Source organism: Apus apus, chromosome 4 (assembly GCF_020740795.1).
Source record: "Apus apus isolate bApuApu2 chromosome 4, bApuApu2.pri.cur, whole genome shotgun sequence".
Classification (NCBI taxonomy): domain Eukaryota; kingdom Metazoa; phylum Chordata; class Aves; order Apodiformes; family Apodidae; genus Apus; species Apus apus.
The window spans coordinates 40170899-40183869 of NC_067285.1; the positions used below are offsets into that span (position 1 = coordinate 40170899).

The 12971-nt window shown below is 58.3% G+C and overlaps 1 protein-coding gene across 5 annotated transcripts in view; it reads left to right on the forward strand.

Annotated features, from left to right (window-relative positions):
- LOC127384571 (uncharacterized) overlaps window positions 1-2040 on the forward strand; it is a 32886-nt gene extending 30846 nt beyond the window's left edge. For 3 of the 5 annotated variants that reach the window (XR_007889451.1, XR_007889452.1, XR_007889454.1), the window contains 2 exons: window positions 322-580; window positions 1693-1779. Coding sequence is in view for 1 of the 5 variants with exons in the window: in XM_051619206.1 (XP_051475166.1) it covers window positions 485-580; window positions 672-830; window positions 1343-1414; window positions 1506-1601; window positions 1693-1772 (503 nt within the window). In the remaining 4 variants the exon portion in view is untranslated. Of the gene's footprint in view, window positions 1-321; window positions 581-671; window positions 831-1342; window positions 1415-1505; window positions 1602-1692 lie in introns of those variants that run through there. The other 2 variants (XM_051619206.1, XR_007889453.1) reach the window with 2 other exon arrangements.
- Window positions 2041-12971: the final 10931 nt, after the last annotated feature.

Consider the following 12971-nt stretch of genomic DNA (forward strand, 5'->3'; position numbering starts at 1 on the left):
TCCTGCTGAGGGGGAGCTGGGAGCTGGGGAGGGCTGCAGGCAGCCAGGGAGGATTGTCCTGCCTGGCACCCCAGCTATTTATGTAGCTATTTCTTGGTGTTACATACAGCTACTGGCAGCTGCACAGTGGTTTGCTGTTGTTTGTCAGAGCACTAATTAACTTGGATTAGAAGAAATCTCATTCTGAATGACTGCCCTGTCTGCTTGGTGAGCACCCAGGACAGTCGCTTGGTTGGGTCCCCGGTTCTTTTGGGTCCAGCTCAGGTTGGGCTCTTGCTTTTGGGTTGTTCTGTTTGTCAGTTCAGCTCCTGCTTCTTCCAGGTCCTGCCCCTGAAGGCTCCAGTTAGTTTGCAGCACCAGGGCCTTGTGGCTCCAGCTCATGTGCAGATTCAGGTGGGTTGGTTGTGCCCCTGTTTTTTCAGTCCCAGCTCCTGGATGGCCCCAGTTCAGTCCTGGCTCATGTTTGTTTCTGCTCTGGGTTCAGGTCCAGCTCATGGATGGTGCCAGCTGGTTTGTGAGTCTGGTTGGTTGCAGCTGCAGCTCATGGGCAACTCTGGCTGGAGCTCGTTTGCACCTTCAGGTAATTTCTTCCTGCCCCCGTTAATTTCAGGTCCAGCTCATTTGTGGTTCCTGTTTGTTCCTGCACCACTTTGTTTCTGCTCTGGTTTCAGGCCCAGCAGGTTCCTGCTTCCAGTGTGTTTTGGGCTCCTGTCAGTTACAGAACCAGTCCAGTGTCATGTCTCCCTGCTGGTTTCAGGAGCTCCCACCAGACCCTCCTGCCTGCACCCCCTCCCTCCTCTGCTGCAGCTCCAGGACCCTGTGGCCGCAGGGTGAGTCCAGCCAGTCCTCCTGGGAGCAGCAGGGCTGCAGCTGGGACTGTCCCCTGGGATTGGGATGTCCCAGGGGAACTGCCTGGGGCTGAGAGCCCTCTGAGAGGTGAATGACTGCACCCTGTGGGACATCCTTCTAGTGGATGGGTGGTGGGAACTGGGGAATGCTGGAGTCAGCTGTGTGGGATTGTCCTGCCTGGCATCCCAGCTATTTTTACATAGCTTTTCATATTTATATTCTATAGCTAGATCTGTTTCTTACGTGTATATATGTAGAACAGGTATTTTATATAGAGTTAGGTCGTTGATACAGCTATTTATATTGAATAAAGTGGTTTGTGGTTATTGGAGAGCTAAATAACTTGGATTAGAAAGAATCTCATTTTGAGTGACTGCCCTGTCTGCTTTCTGAGCATCTGGGATGCTCGGTTGGGCCCCTGCTTCTTTCAGGTCCATGTCTGGGATGGTTCCAGTTCAGTTCTGTCTCCCAATTGCTTCTGTTCCACTTCCAGGTCCTGCCCCTGAAGGCTCCAGTTCGTTTGCAGCACCAGGGCCTTGTGGCTCCAGCTCATGTGCAGCTTCAGGTTGGCTGGTTGTGCCCCTTTTTTTTCATGCCCAGCTCCTGGATGGCCCCAGTTCAGTTCTGGCTCATGTTTGTTTCTGCTCTGGGTTCAGGTCCAGCTCATGGATGGTGCCAGCTGGTTTGTGAGTCTGTTTGGTTGCAGCTGCAGCTCATGGGCAGCTCTGGCTGGAGCTCGTTTGCACCTTCAGGTAATTTCTTCCTGCCCACATTGATTTTAGGTCCAGCTCATTTGTGGTTCCTGTTTGTTCCTGCACCACTTTGTTTCTGCTCTGGTTTCAGGCCCAGCTGGTTCCTGCTTCCAGTGTGTTTTGGACCCCAGTTGGTTTCAGAACCAGTCCAGAGTCATCTCCTCCAGCTGAGCTGCATCTCCACTGCCAGTTGGTTCCAGTTCATTTCCAATGCCAGTTGGGTTCCAGCTCCTCTCCATTGCCAGTTGGTTCCAGTTCATTTCCATTGCTAATTGGGTTCCAGTTCATTGTGGTTCCAGCCCCTCTCAGCTGGTGCTTGTTCCAGCCCTCTTGGCTTCAGCCCAAGTTGTCCATCACTCACTGTCACCAAGCACACATGAACATCAAGTGTCATCCCTGGTCCCAACCCTGAAGGGGCTTGTACCTTGAATAAACAGTTGGACAGCAACAAGGCCTGAAAAGTGCTTTTTCGCCCTGAGACTATCTCCAACTTTTTTTTTTCTCTGGTGCCTGCAGGAATAGGGCTGGGACTGGACCCCCACCTCCGGGGGGGGCCCCGCGCGCACGGACCCCCCCCTCCTAAGGGGGGGCCAGGCACCCACCCCGAGCCCCCACCTCCGGCGGGGGCCCATGCTACTCCTGGAGCCGTGCGGGGCCGGGGAGCCGGGCCGGGGCTTCGGGCCGCTGGGCCCTGCGGGGCCGGAGCAGGAGGCCCGGCCCGTGCCCGCTGCTCGCCGGGTGGTTCCGAGCGCCCCGAGCCCCGTTTGGCCGCCGCTCTCCCGGCCCCTTGGGCAGGAGCAGCCGCGCTCCGGAGCCTGGAGCGGCCCTCGGTGCCGGTCCGGCCCTGCCGGCTCTTGTCCCTCTCGCCCCGCCGCTGCTCCGCGAGGCCCGGGCTGGCGGAGCGAAGCGGCAGCGGCTTCTCGCCCCGGCTGAATCAAGCCTGTGCCCGCGGGGCGGTGCCGGGGCTCCGGGAACGGTTTTGCTTCGGCCGCGGTGGGACGGGGGAGCCGGGGTTCTGCCGGTGCCGGGCTCATGGCATAAAGGCGGTGGGTTTGTGCGGACACCGAGTAACGGCTGGAAGGGGAGGGTGGAGCGGGTTTTCCTCCCTCTGCCCCAGTCACGGCCCCTTTCTCCCCGGCTGGGGCAGCCCGGGCTGCGGGCACTGACCCCCCGGCCCACAGCCGAGGCCGACCCGGTTCGGCGGGTGAGCCCAGCAACAGCTGCTGGGCCCCCCCGGTGTGCCCGGACACACAGGGCTGGGGCTCTGCTCCGGCCCCCAAACACAGGGCTTAGTCTCTAAGCACGAAGCTGGCCGAAGGAGCCCGGGTTTCAAGCCCCCGCAAAAACCACAGGGTTGGTCTCCTCAGCCCTGGAACTGCCCCGGGGAGCCTGGCTGCAGTTTGTAGAACGCAGGACTTAGTGCCTGTTCCTGAGCCCCCGGGGACTCTGCTTTCAAGCCCCCAGCAAGCAGGACTTAGTCTCTGTTTCTCGCAGATTCTAGCACTGGCAACGTGAGCCCCATTTTGAGCCCCAACCATTCAGGACTTAGTCTTTTTTTTCTGAGGGCCAGATGAGCTGGGTTTCAGGACTGCAAAATGCAGGACTTGGTCTCCTTCTCAGGCCAGTTCCCAGCCCCCCAAAACGCAGGACTTAATCTCTGTTTCCAAGCTCTGAACCTGTGTATCCCCCCCGAGCCACAAACCACTCCCTGAAGACACAAGACTTGTTCTCTGTTTCTCAGCTCTAACACTGGCCAAATGAGCCTGGGCTTGAGCCCCAGAACTGCCCCAGGGAGCTGCTTTCAAGCCCCCCAAAGTTGCAGGACTTGGTCTCTTCTTCCAGCCCCCCCAAAAGCAGGAGGTAGTTTGTGGGTTTCAGCCGCACCACTTGAGCCCTCCCTCCTCAGCCCACATGCCCAGGGCTTGGGCTCTGGTTCTGAGACATGAACTCGTGTGTCCTGGTTGGACACGGCAGCTAAATCCCAGGAGCTGCTCGTTCTTCCCGGGGAATGGGGGGGGGGAGGGAATCGGGAAGAAGCAGAGACTCGAGGGGTGAGATATAAACAATTTAATAATTGCAATGTAGAAATAATAACGATGACAATAGAATAACAACAGCAATGACATCAAGAATAGAACATACAACAAGTGAAGCCCAGTGCAGCTGCTGGACCCCCCTCACTCCCCAGCCCATCTCTCCCTCCACAGCGATCCCGGAGGAGGGAAACCCCCACCCCGCAATCCGGGAAGAGCACACGCGCTTCCCGACCCTCCCCTCTGTGCTCTGAGCATCCCATGGATGCGTTATCCCCAGTCCCCATGGGCAGGGACCCCCGGCTGGGGCCGGAGCCCTGGAGAGAGCGGACGGGGGTCCCGGGTTCCAGTCCTCGGGCTTTATTCCCCGGCAGCCGGGAGAGAGGGAGGGAGAAAAGAGCCGAGCGGCCCCGCACCGCTCCGCGCCCGCCCCCGGCCCCGCACTCACCGCTCCGCGCCCGCCCCCGGCCCCGCACTCACCGCTCCGCGCCCGCCCCCGGCCCCGCACTCACCGCTCCGCGCCCGCCCCCCGGCCCCGCACTCACCGCTCCGGGGCCACCGCCGCGCATCCACCCGCCGCCCCCGGCCCCGGCCCGCGGTAATTACAGAGGCTGGGGCTAATTACAGAGTCGGCCCCACCCCTGCTATTTATAGACCCGGCCCCGCCCTGCCAGAAACCGGCCCCGGTGTGTTCGGCGGGTGTTTGGTGCAGCCCCCGATGTACAGCTGGTGAACATCCCCCCGTCTGCACCCAGAGCCCGAGGAAGCTCCTCTGCTCCCGGGAAGAGTCACGGACGTGCCCCATCTTCCCTGGGGGGGTGTCAGCCCCTTCCCAGCTCGTGTCCCCAGCCAACCATCCCGCATCCTCACCTGCAGATACACATCCACACAAACACCCAGTGACCGCAGCGCAGGGCTGACCCCATCCTGCCCGCTGGCCTGGGTGTCAGTCCCACAGGCTCCCTGACAAGCTGGGACACCGCAGCACCCCCAAAGGCCACCCTGACCCCCCTCCTGGGGGTGCTCAGCCCCCCCCGTGCTGGCGGGAGGGTGGCTGTCACCCGAGCCCCAGCAGTGTCGCGGGGGCCACTCGGTGGTCGCTGCTGCTCCGACGCTTCCCCCGGTGCTTCCCGTGTCTCCCGCCGGAGGCATCCCCTCCCGAGGAGTCGGGCCAGCCCTGCCCAGGGTCCCCGGGGTGTCCCACGGGGGGACCGAGCATCTCAGGGCTCCCGGGCAGGGACCTTGTGCCACACGAACCCCCCTCCAGCAGAAACACCCCGCCCGGGTGGGCTCTGAGCAGCATCCCCGGGGGCTGCACAGCCCAGCACGGCCGGGCCGGAGCTCCAGCCCCCAGCGCGGCCAGGGGGTCCCCACGGCGACCCCCAAAGCAGCCACTGAGGACCTGCCGCCCCGGGGGTGGGCACAGGCTCTGGCCACGACCAAGGAGCTGCCGCGGCTTCGGGCCAGGGAGGGCAGCAGCAAAACTCAAACCCCGGGTGCAGCTTCCCCGCGGCTCGGCGGGGGTCAGCAGCACCTCGACCCCCTGCACCCCACAGCCACCACCACATCCCCTTCCCCTCCGCCCCCAGCCCAGGTGCGGGTCATTTGCCATCGGGTGCGAGAGGCGGGGACGAGGGGAAAGCTCCACCCAGACGGGCTGTGTCGTGACGGGCTGATCGGAGTGACCCGCCCTCATTTGTGTGGTGGTTTTTGCTTTTGTTGTTGTTGGCTGTTGTGGGGTTGTTTTTGTGTGTGTGTGTGTGTGTGTGTTTTTCCCCGTGCTCTGGCAAGGAGGGTTGGACTCGATGATCTTCGGAGGTTCCTTCCAACCCTGAATTGTGATTCTATGATTCGGTTGCATCGCGACAGCTCGCGATGTCGCTCCCCTCTGGGGGGGCAAGGGGGTCGGTGCCGTGGGAAGGCTGCAATCCCAGTTAGCCCAGTCCAGGGGTGAGGTGTGCAAACGGGACAAGGGTGGGCTAAGCTGCCCTCCGTGGCTGCTGGAAACGCTTTGGGAAGCAGGAACATCCCCGCTGCCGGCCCAGGGCTTTGTCCCAGCGCAGCCGCCCCTCGCTCCCTGCAGCCCCGTCCAGCCGGTGCCCCCTGCACTGGGGCTCCCGGGGCTGTGCCGGGGGATCTGCAGCGGGGGCCGGCTCGGTTTTCCCGCAGGAAGCCGCCCCCTCCAGGCCTTTTTCTGGAGGTCAAAAGGCACCTTTCCCTGTGCCCCTTCCCCGTGGGGTCGGGGGGTCTCATCCGTCAAACGCTCCCTCCCCAGCGGTGCTGCTGCCCCGGCTCAACCCGCGGCTGGTTCGGTTCGGGCTGGTCCCTTCGTGCGGGCAGCACAAGCGCTTGGCACGATCTGGGCAGGGCACCTTAAATCGCTTGGAATGAGGGTTTATTTCATCCGCCTGCCCGGTCATAATGCAACAAAAAATACCAGATCAGAACCGTTAAAGAACCCCGGGCAGGGCAGCAGGTTCTGTGCCTGGGGGGCAAACCAGAGGTGTACCTGCCTGCCCCGGCCCTGCACCCACCCCAGGCATCCCCAGCCCCATCCCGGGGAGAAGGTTCCTCCAGCAAAGCCCTCCTGGTGTGACACTCTCCCCCCAAGCCCCAAGGCACAACGCGGGCAAAGGCAGTTCTGGTGTTTGCCAAAACCACAGCAATTCCTTCAGTTCCTCCCTGGCTGGGACAAAGGGGCTTTTGGGGCTGTTTTCCCCGTGGAGATGGGCTGGGGGGAGGCCGAGGAGCCCCCGAGGCTCAGAGCAGCCCAGGCCCCTCAGCCCTGCAGCGGCCGCTGAGCAGGCGAGACGGGAGCGGTTTCGGTGTCCCCGGGCTCCCAGGGGACGTGTCACCTCCCAGGGCAGGCGGCGGCCGAGGGCCGGGACACGGGAGGATGCTGGCAGTGGAATGACAGTGCTCATCCTCCTCATCCTCTGCATCAGAGAGCGGCGAGCTGGGGGTAACGAAGCCCCTGTGAGTGCCCCCGCCCTTCTCCCTCCTGCCTGCCCACCCCGCCACCGCCTCCTGGCTGTGGTACTTCTGCTCAGGCAAAGCTTGCATCTTGCATCTGTTCCTACAGCTGCCTTGCCTGGTTTCACAGGGACTCAAAATGCCTTCCCTCTAACCAACCAACCTGCTAAAACTCAACAGACTTCATGCCTTTCTTTATTTTTCAAGTTTACAAGAAACCATATGCACAGAACCTTCATGTGAGATGGAACAGAAGGGAAGTTCATTGGGGACGTTGGAATTTCTTGGTAGCTCTTTGCTCGAGAGCAGAAGAATGTGGGAAATCAGACTGTGATTCTTGCGAATGTTTTTTCCTTCTGTGGGTTATTTTGTCCTGTACTAGGTAGACATGAATGGTCTTTCACAAGAAACCCTGTCAGCTTCCCAAAGCAGCTCACAACACAGTGGTTAAGGCCTTTGTGTGAAATGAGAAACACACAGACTGAGCTCTGTCTTGCCTTGATTGAAAGCTCTTGGACTCAGAAACCTTCCTGAGGAAAGATTTTCCATGTTAAACTGGCATTTCTGACTTCAAACAAACCAACCAGAACGACCAGTAACTGTACCCATGGCCAGCTGGTTGCAAGGAAAATAGAAAAGACAATATAAAGCATTTTTAAATGTCCATAGCCTTATCTTGACATTCATACCCAAAGTGTGCAGTGTGTTGGGGAGGTGACACCAATTACAGCTTAAACTCTGAGGCGTGTGTAAGTACACGTGTGTGACATGTAGTAGGTGTTGGGTTTCTAGGGTCAAAGAAGCCCTACATGCTAAGATAATTAAATAATCATGTTCTTCAAATCAATGACTTTGCCAAATGACCCAACTGGAGTTGTCCAGCAATCAGCTGGAAATTTACTAGGAAAACCTGGAGTTAAGGTTTGTGCCTGTGGTCTGTAGAGCACGTGGTGAGGTTTGTGGCAGCAGGGCCTGGGGAGCCTGCAGAAGTGATGGAGTGGTCACCTGGTGGTGAGGCAGGACCTTCCCAGCAGGAAAGAATGCAAAACAAAACCTTCCAGTCTGGTTTGAAAGAGGTTTTCCTGTAGAAATGTCTCTTTTGCAATGCAGACTCCCTTCAGGCCCTTCATCCTCCTTTGCAGGATGTTTTTCTTCTTGCATTCCTGGGAGTCTCTGGGGAGGTGCATTTCTTGTCACGTGTCCTCACTTCAGAACAAACTTCATCTGGGAGTGCAGGGAGTTTTCATGGAGTACCCATGGGTGTTGGTAACAGGCCTGGCAGGAAGGGCACAGCCACTTATAGACGTTTTCTTACTTCCTTTTTCAACCTTCGTTGATAGTTTATTTTGTCACTTATTACACACCTAGAGCTTTTGCATAGGGACGTAGAGTTTGATCTTGCTAAGGAAGCTGTTGTCTATGCAAGTCTTCTGCAGTGATCAAGAATGTATTGATCTGTAAGCCTGAGCACTTTACTCCCTAATAAACCTTTTATATCATCTATAAAGCAAACCTTGTGCCAGCCACTGGGTGAGTTGATAAAGGAATGAATCCTGCCTTCTATTTCTGGGGGTTACTTCTAGCTCACACCTTTTTCCCTGACTCTCTAATCATGTAGAAAGAGAGTAACAGGGTGTCACTGAACAGAGGGCTGAGCTGGTCCTGTTGAATTGCCCAAACAGGACTTTTTTTAACACTTTATTTCACGTTTGTTTTGCTGCAAGTGGCCCTGGGAACAGGGCAGGGCACCCCAAACTGTGGGAGAGAGGGGGGCAGGTGTGTCGCCAATCATAGCAACATCCCCCACATCACAGCAATGTCCCCAGTCACAGCAACATCCCCCCATCACAGCAACATCCTCCCCATCGCAGCAACGTCCCCCCCATCATGAAATGAACTGGAGCCTTCAGGGGCAGGACCTGGAAGAAGCAGTTCTGACAAACAGAACAACCCAAAAAACCAAACTGAGCTGGACCCAATAGAACCGGGGACTCAACCAAGCGACTGTCCTGGGTGCTCACCAAGCAGACAGGGCAGTCATTCAGAACAAGATTTCTTCTAATCCAAGTTAATTAGTGCTCTGACAAACAACAGCAAACCACTGTGCAGCTGCCAGTAGCTGTATGTAACACCAAGAAACAGCTATATAAATAGCTGGGGTGCCAGGCAGGACAATCCTCCCTGGCTGCCTGCAGCCCTCCCCAGCTCCCAGCTCCCCCTCAGCAGGACCCCCAGCCCCTCACGTCTCACAGAAGGGCTCTCAGCCCCGGGGGTCTCCTTGGCACAGGCAACCGAGGGTCTGCCCAGGGCTCCACACCCCACGTGGCTCCTGGCAGGGCTGGGGCTCCTCTGTCCTTCTGTCTGCCCATCCTGCAGAGGGAGAGAGGTGGGACAGTCAGCACCCAGCACTGCACTGGGGGCAGGAGGGGAGGCAGGACACCTGGGATGTCCCATGTCTCCGCCAGCAGGGCAGGTGAGAGCCAGGACCTGGCTGAAAACCTACAGCAGGATGAGGGGCAAAGCCCTGGATGGCCCTTCCCCACGCACTTCACGTGTCCCAGGGTGTCCTGTGTCCCTCAGGAACAGCTCTCAGCTTCCACAAGGCAGAGTCCTCGTGTCCAGGCCCGGGCTGTCCTTGGGTTTGCTTCCCTTCTGCACAAGCACTGCCCGTGTCTCCAGCAGAACTCCAGCACCTCGTCCCCCTGCGGGGCAGAACCAAGGGGCACAGCCCAGCCAAGTCCATTGGCTTTCACACAGCTCAGACCCACCAGAGCCACCCTCAGGGCAGGGCATGTTCTGCACAGCCCGGGCAGGGGCAGAGGCAGCACACGCCTGCCTGGAGCCATCCCTGGGGCTCCCCTGAGGCCTGGGAGCCAGGCCTGCAGGGAGGTGTCACCCCGGGGCTGCAGCCCAGGGATCTGCAGGAGCCCCAGACCCCCCGGAGCCTCGCTCCTCCCTCCTGCGCCCCAGCCAAGTCACCACGGCCACCCCCACAGCCCCACTCACCCTCACTCGTGGGCTCCTGGCACAAACCCGGCGGCTGAGAGACTGTGGGCAGCCCAGCACACGATGGGAAGGGCTTGCAGAGGGATGGGGGGGGCAACCAAACGCTCCATTTCCTGGGGGGAAGAGAGAAGTGGGTCAAAATCCCTGCAGAAACCCAGCAACTGCCTTGCAAAGTCACACCTGGAACACTGAATCTTACCTGGAACCCACAGGTAGCAAACACACACGGGGCTGGTCACCAGCTGCTGACACACACCAGCTCATCCACTGCCTTAAGCAAAAGGAAACAAACATGCAGGGAACGACAGCCTGGAGCTCAGCAGCACTCCCAGAGAAAGGCTGTTCCAGCCTGGCTGCCCTGAGGAACCCCTGCTGCACTTCTGGTCCCAGCCCTGCTGGCACCAGCAGTGACACCCCCAGCCCTGCTGGCACCAGCTCCCAGGTTTGGGAAGAGAGAAACCAAACCCATTCCTCAGAGGAGCTGCTGGAACCTGGGGCTGAGAACCAGAGGTACCTGTGGACAAAGCCAGGCAGCAGCAGACAGGGGGGAGCCAATTCAGGTGCCTCCAGCTCTCGGTGCTTCTCCTGCTGCTCCTCATTGCTCCCCATGATTGGGGCAGGAACCAGCACCTCTGGTGTCCAGGGAATGTCCTGTTTGTGCAGCTGGAACCCTCCCGGCCTGTCTGGGGCTGGAAAAGGGCACAGCCTGGAGCAACCCAGATCAACCCAGGTCTCCCTTCGGGCTCCTGGCCAGCCCAGCAGGTCTCGCATCCCACGGGGACCATCCCCTCTGCCCCAGCCATGTGTGAACTCCCCCCGAGGAGCCCCCAGCCCGGCCCAGCAGTGCTGCCCAGCCCGCGCCCACCCGCAGCCCCCAGAGCCCTCCCGGCACAGCAGCACCCGCAGCCCTGGCCCCCAGCCCAGAGCCCCCTCCCCTGAGCCCGGACCTGGGGAACACCCGTGTCCAGAGCAGCCCAGGGGGGCCCAAAACCTGCCCGCAGAGCCGGCTGCGGGGGAGCCGGGGCGGGAACCAACCTGGGACGCAGCCCGGAACGCAGCGGGGCAGCGACGGGTTCGTGCTGCCGGTTCCCGGGCCGGGAAACTCCTCGTCCCCTGCAGCAGCGACAGCAGCTCCGGGCACCCGCACCCCCAGCCCGGGCACCCCCAGCCCCGGCACCCCCTCGGGCTCTGCTTGGGCCCAGACACCCCCCAGAAGCTGCGGCCGGGCCCAACTGCCCCCAGCCCTGCCTGGGCCCGGCAGGGACCCCTCCCCAGCAGCAGGGACCCTTCCCCAGCAGGGACCCCTCCAGCTTCTCCTTCCCCAGCGCCGGCTGGTGCCTCCATCCTCACGGCCCCACAGACCCAGGGGTCGGCAGCAGAACAAGCAGCAGCTGCGGGAGCTGCTCGGTCGGTACGAAGTCTCACGGAGGGAGCTGTTGTTGGGCACGTTCTGGTTCTTCCCTGAAAATAGGAATAAGGTGGCTGAAACTCTGGGCTTGTGTTCTGAGCGCCATAACTTTTATTTTCTCTTGAGGATTGTTTCCTATAAATATGGTGAAGGTGAAAATAATTGACACCAACCCAAAATCTTCTCAGAAAAGAAAGCAGGGAAAAAAACCAACAAACAAACTCAAAGGAAAAGGTGAAACAATTCTCCAGTTGAATTTATGTCATTCTGCTCTAAACTCCTCCTGCCTGGGACAGGTGGCTCTGTTTCCCTGGTGCTTCCTGGCTCTGCACACACCTAGGTCAGATCCCTGGGCAACACACTCCTGTGTGACACAACATCTGCACTGCCCTGCACTGCAAGCACCTCTGGGTTTCATTCCTGCACCTTTCTTCTCGGGGGACTCAGGGACTTCAATGTTATAGAAAGGTCTGCAATGAAAGCTTGCATTGAAACAAGGCACCCTGGAATAGCATTGTGGCAGCATCTGTAAAAGCTGTTCTCAACTTTATTTCATACATGTGCCAAAATACACACACGTGCTCCCTGTACTTCACACTGTCCCCACTTGTCAGGGGGAACAGTGAGCATCAGAAACACCATTACTGAGATGTCTCATTTCAACTCAAGCCCCGGAAACACCAGTTCGAAGACAAGAAAGGTTCACTGACATCCCAAACTCTTTTTCTTCCCCCTTTCAAGAAGCCAAACTTATAACCCTAAGAGGAGCTTTCCCAAGGATTATCTGGCAGCCTGCTGTCTCCTCTTCCATCACTTTTCCAAACTGTTTCTTCACACACAACACACACGCCCAGCTGTCTCTGTGGAGGCAAATGCCTTTCTAAAATCACCTCCACAAGAACATGATGGTACCTCAGTGTGGACAGGACAGGCCACTGCAGCACTAGAGGGGGCTTTCTGACATCCTTCTGCTGCCCCCTGGCTTTTCCTCCTCTGTCTCCACCACGAGCCCGCCCAGCTATCACTCCTCTATGCACAAGGAATGACTTTGACCTTGCTCCAGTTCAACCATGTAAATAGAAACCAAAAGATGTACAGGCTGATCACGGCAAAGTCATCCACAAAGCCTACACAAGGTGCTGATAAAATTTGCTCCAGAGCTATTTAAAATTCATATGACTTCATGGTCACGAGTAAAACTAGGTCCTGTCTGGGCCTGTGTGGTTTCAGCCACTGTGCCCTCTGCCATCTCCTCCCCAGCCCCAGATAAAGAGGAGTTTGCACACTGTACCTCCCCCAGCGTGTGAAGGTCTGAATGCTGCAGGCCCTCAGCAGGTGACATTGAGGGGATCACGTTCCTTTGGGGGTCTTTGGTGCCAGCAGATCTTGTGGCTGTTTAGGCTGCTCCTCAGAGTAGTTTTTTCGTGACTTGGGCTTAGGGGTCTTGTACAGGATCTGATTTTTTTCATTCCAGTATTTCAAACCACGCAACTGTGCAACTTTTCAGACACTTCCCAGCTGCCGTTTGCTAGAAAACGCTACAGCCATGACAGCAGTGGACAGAGGGCTTCAGGACACAGCAGAGCAGCTACATGGGACTTCACCTGGAGAGGAACAGCTCCGTGCAGATGCCATGATTCAGACACAATTTATCTACAAGCAGTGTAAGAATAACCCTTTTACCAGTCTTTCTGGGTACACGCTGGCACTGACAATGCCACAAAACATAAGGGAAAAAACAGGGACTATCTTGCAGTACAACTATCAGTTCCACAGTATCAAGAATAAGCAACGCTAAAGTTGACAGCAATCAACTCCAGATTTGTTTTTTTTTTAGGATAACTCAGCTCACGTTGCTCCCAGCACCATCACTGTGTTGGTTTAGCTGAATTCCCAAAGCCAGCTGCCACAGCATCCCCCAGCCCAGTGTGGAGCAGAGGAATCCCACCT